Source organism: Gekko japonicus, unplaced genomic scaffold (genome assembly GCF_001447785.1).
Source record: "Gekko japonicus isolate JY-2015 unplaced genomic scaffold, Gekko_japonicus_V1.1 scaffold6351, whole genome shotgun sequence".
NCBI classification, from domain to species: Eukaryota; Metazoa; Chordata; class Lepidosauria; order Squamata; family Gekkonidae; genus Gekko; species Gekko japonicus.
The window spans coordinates 26,669-30,754 of NW_015169360.1; the positions used below are offsets into that span (position 1 = coordinate 26,669).

Consider the following 4,086-nt stretch of genomic DNA (forward strand, 5'->3'; position numbering starts at 1 on the left):
CTGAAAGTGGAGGAGGGGGGAATCAAACCCGGTTCTCCCCAATTAGAGTCTGCGCACTTAACCACAACACCAAACTGGCTCCAAACAAACCACTACATCAAATTACAATCCATTTCCAGACTACATAAATCACTTATTTATCCTTTATTTTAAAACACTGGCTGCTTTGGAAGGGGGACTGCATGACATTCTACCCCATCAAAGTCCCGCCCCTTAACCCCACTCTCCTAGGCTCCACCCTCAAATCTCCAGGCGTTGCCAAACCCAGAGTTGGCAACTGTAGGTTCACTGGGAGACCCCGTGGCTTGTTCCTCAAGCACTGGATTCCGGCACGAAACTCAGGATTGAGATTTACTCACAGGTGACTGAGCTGCTGATTGCGTAAGCTGAGTGGATATCAGTGCTGCTATGTCGCGGTGTCCCGCCTCCAGGGCTATGGAGACGGCATCGTTGCCATCCTGTGGAAACAGAACATAAGTATCAGGCCCGGCTTATGACTAGGCTGCTGTTCCATCTACATCTTTTTGCATCTGGGAGCTGGCATTTTGAGCAAATGCTAGGCGGTGCACTGAAGAAGAGGAGATTGGGTTTATACCCTGCCCTTCACTACCTGAAGGAGTCTCAGAGTGGCTTACAGTCTCCCTTGCCTTTCCAACACCAGACACCCTGTGAGGTAGGTGGGGCTGAGAGAGCGCTTTTGAGGACTGCTCCTGAGAGAACAGCTCTGAGAGAACTTGTGACTGACCCAAGGTCACACCAGCAGCTGCATGTGGAGGAGTGGGGGGATCATACCCGGTCCTCCCAGATTAGAGTCCACGCTCCTAACCACTACACCAAACTGGAAGCAAGCTCAGTATCAAAATGGCATTTTTTAAAAGAATTTTTTAAATTTACTTTTTATTTACTTATACCCTATCTTTCACCTCCAATGGTGACTCATAGCAGATTACATCATTCTTCTTTCCTCTGTTTAATCTTCACAATAACACTGTGAGGTAGGCACATTAACCACTGCACCATGCTGGCAGTGAGGACTAGAACCTTGGAAGCTGTATGGAACCGAAGGCTTCCCTTCGACTCCTGTGCAGCCATGCACAGAGTTACTATGTCTACGGAAGCGGAGCTTACGTTATCCACGATGGACGCATCGCAAGTGGGCCGAGACAAGAGAAGCCGCACGGTGCCCGCCCGCCCGTGCTCGCAAGCGCACATGAGGGCGGTGGAGCCTTCCTCGTCTTGGAGGTTGATGTCTGCTCCACAAGCCAGCAGGGCCTCCACCATCTCCTGCCTGCCGTGGCTCACGGCGAGCATAAGAGCCGTCTGGCCTGCCTAGGGCCCAAACAGAACAGAGAATGCGTTTTAGGTAAAAGGTCTATCCATTTTAGATTCTGAGCCACAACCTACAATGAAAAGATATGTGGTGAAGCTCAAAACAACATTTCACCTGCTTTGCAAAGTCAAGGCTACCTGTGGGCATATGCAAGACTCCCCACACTCGCTTCTCCAACTACCACAAGGGTGGCCAAATTAACGTAAGAGCCACACAGAACAAACGTCAGATGTTCGAGAGCTGCAAGACCAGGCCTGTTGCCAGGATTTTTCATTCGGGGGGGGCACCCCACACAGACACCCCCACATCCCCCAGGGAGCACCACAAATAAAATTAAAAATTGGAAGTCGGGGGGGCCCTTGACAGTAAGTCGGGCCGCGAGATGCCCTACTGTAGCTACGGGCCTCCACAAGACATGAACAAATATGACACGATTTACTGGGAAATATGCAAATTTCCTTTTTTATTAACATTAAATGAGACTGCCAAAAATAATAACAACAAGCAGTAAACGCAGATATTGATAACGATAGTTATTTGTCCAATGATAATTTGTTTGCTAATCAGGGGTCATTCCCTGCAGGAGCGCACAGGAGCGGAGCTCCGGCAGGAAAGAGCCCAGGGGGCGGGCACATGCAACAAGCCCCTCCCCCTGCTCCCAGCAGCCCTCAGTCAGAGTAAGAAGCAGCCAGGTAAGTTGCAGAGCCCCCCCCCAGCCCCCCGGCCCAAAACAGTCCAGTGGCACCTTTAAGACCAAGTTTTATTCAGGTACAAGCTCTCCCTCCTCTGCGAGGACAGGTCTGCACATCCCCCCCCCCCCAATAGCTAGCAACCCAAAAGAGTCCAGTGGAGCCTGAGCGGTGGGTGTTGCCTTCTGACACACTTCCGGTGATGGCAGGGGTGTGTGGGATATGCAAATGAGTTATGCTAATGAGCTCCTGCACCTCTTTTTCTACGAAATGACCCCTGTTTCTCATGATATTTAGCTTGCCCGGTTGCCTTGCCGGGAGCCGCACAATATGTGTAAAAGAGCCTGAGCCACAGTTTGGCCACCCCTGAACTACAGCCTTGCAGCCAAAGGACAGCTGCCTAACAGCAGGGGTCCCCACCAATGCTCCCTCTAAGCTGCGGAGTCTTGCGAGCAAAAATTCTACTTTGTGAGCACCTGGCATTAAAGCTGGGATCACTGAGCTGTGAGAATGCTTCAACGTTTCGGGCCGAAGCTCTGCTTATCAGGAGACCTTTTAAAATGAACATGTCATTCTAATCCTGGGGTGTCGAACTCATTGGTTATGAGGGTCGGATCTGACATAAATGAGGCCTTGTCAGGCCGGGCCAAGTGAGTCATAAAATGTAATGCCAGGTCGCGGAGATATAAACTTTATAAAGGACCCAAACACGAAGGGTTTGGGGTTTTTTGCTTAAAATAAAAACATGCTTAAAACAGTAGCGCTCTTGCAATATTTTGTTTATTTAGCAGTGTCTGATAACCGACACCTCTTGCTCTGAATTATTGCGTCAAAATGTCTGTGCTGTTGCAATCTTGAGTATGCTGTTCAGGTGTGTATCTGTAAGCTGCAAACCTACAATGACGCAGCAGCAGCAGAACTGGAAGAAGAAGCAGAAGACAGCCAGTTCCACTGCGGGCCTGATAGAAGCCCTCGGGGGGGGGGCTGATTTGGCCCCTGGGCCACATGTTTGACACCCTTGCTGTAATAGGAATACTTCGCCGTTTCAGGCAGAAGCTCTGCTTACCAGGAGACCTTTTAAAATGAACACGTCATTCTAATCTATCTTCTTATATACACCTTCAGTCATGCAGTGAAGACCCTCGTGTCCAGGCGGCAACTGCAGCTGAAGCGATTTTTCAGAAACCCGCACAGGCAATCCGATCTCCCATTGGCCAACTGCTAAGCAAAGTATTGTATTGCCATCTGGGATCGGTTTAATTTACTGTTTCGGTTGGCGTTTTTAATTATGCATTAATTGTATTTGTAAATGGTTCACAAGGTTGTACATCGCCCAGAGCCTGTTTGCAGGGTGGGCAATTCACAAGACCAATAAAATAAATAAACAAACAAAAGCCCCAACCCCCCCCTTCTAAAGATACTTAGTAGGTGTCATGTGACTTTTCTGCATTTTAATTTCCCTCACTTGTGTGCTCCTGTTGCTTTGGGAGGATTTTCTGTTCCACGCATATTCTGCTCCCTCTAGTGGTTGCTTCCCTACTACGTCGAATTATGTCCGGCATAAAAACCTGCAGTTTAAATCTGCAGGGAGATATTCCAGACGTAAAGCAATGTAATATCAAATCGATCACTAGAGGGAGCTAAACGCATGTGAAACAGACACCCCCCCCAAGCAACAGGGACACAAGCGTGGAAAATGAGAATGTAGAGAAGCCCAGAGTGCCCACGAGCCCCACCTAAGTCGGGGCACCCCACCTAAGAGCAATCGTCAACCCCACTAACATACTTGGCTGGCTTTCGCATTAACATTGCCCAGGGCAAAGAGTCTCTGGACGACAGCCATGTCTTCTTCCCGCTCCACAGCGGCCAAGGCAGCCAGCATGAGGGCAGTGTAGCCGGCTTTGTTCTGGTGGTTGACGTTGCAGACTCCTGTAGGGAAGAAGAGAAATGAAGGTATTGAGACCGGTTCTGTTTCCTTTCTCTTCTAACCCTCCTGCTCCTGTCTTACACCACCAGCAAGGGGTTGGAAAGCCTTCTCTAAAGGTTTCCCTCACTCGAAAGCCAGTC

At 49.4% G+C, this 4,086-nt stretch overlaps 1 protein-coding gene across 1 annotated transcript in view; it reads right to left on the bottom strand.

Annotated features, from left to right (window-relative positions):
* Positions 1 to 3,948, bottom strand: part of KANK3 (KN motif and ankyrin repeat domains 3) — a gene marked incomplete at its 5' end in the record, with an annotated part of 6,768 nt that extends 2,820 nt beyond the window's left edge. The window contains 3 exons of the mRNA XM_015416648.1: positions 360 to 458; positions 1,129 to 1,329; positions 3,806 to 3,948. Of these exons, the coding sequence (XP_015272134.1) occupies positions 360 to 458; positions 1,129 to 1,329; positions 3,806 to 3,948 (443 nt within the window). The remainder of the gene's footprint in view (positions 1 to 359; positions 459 to 1,128; positions 1,330 to 3,805) is intronic.
* Positions 3,949 to 4,086: the final 138 nt, after the last annotated feature.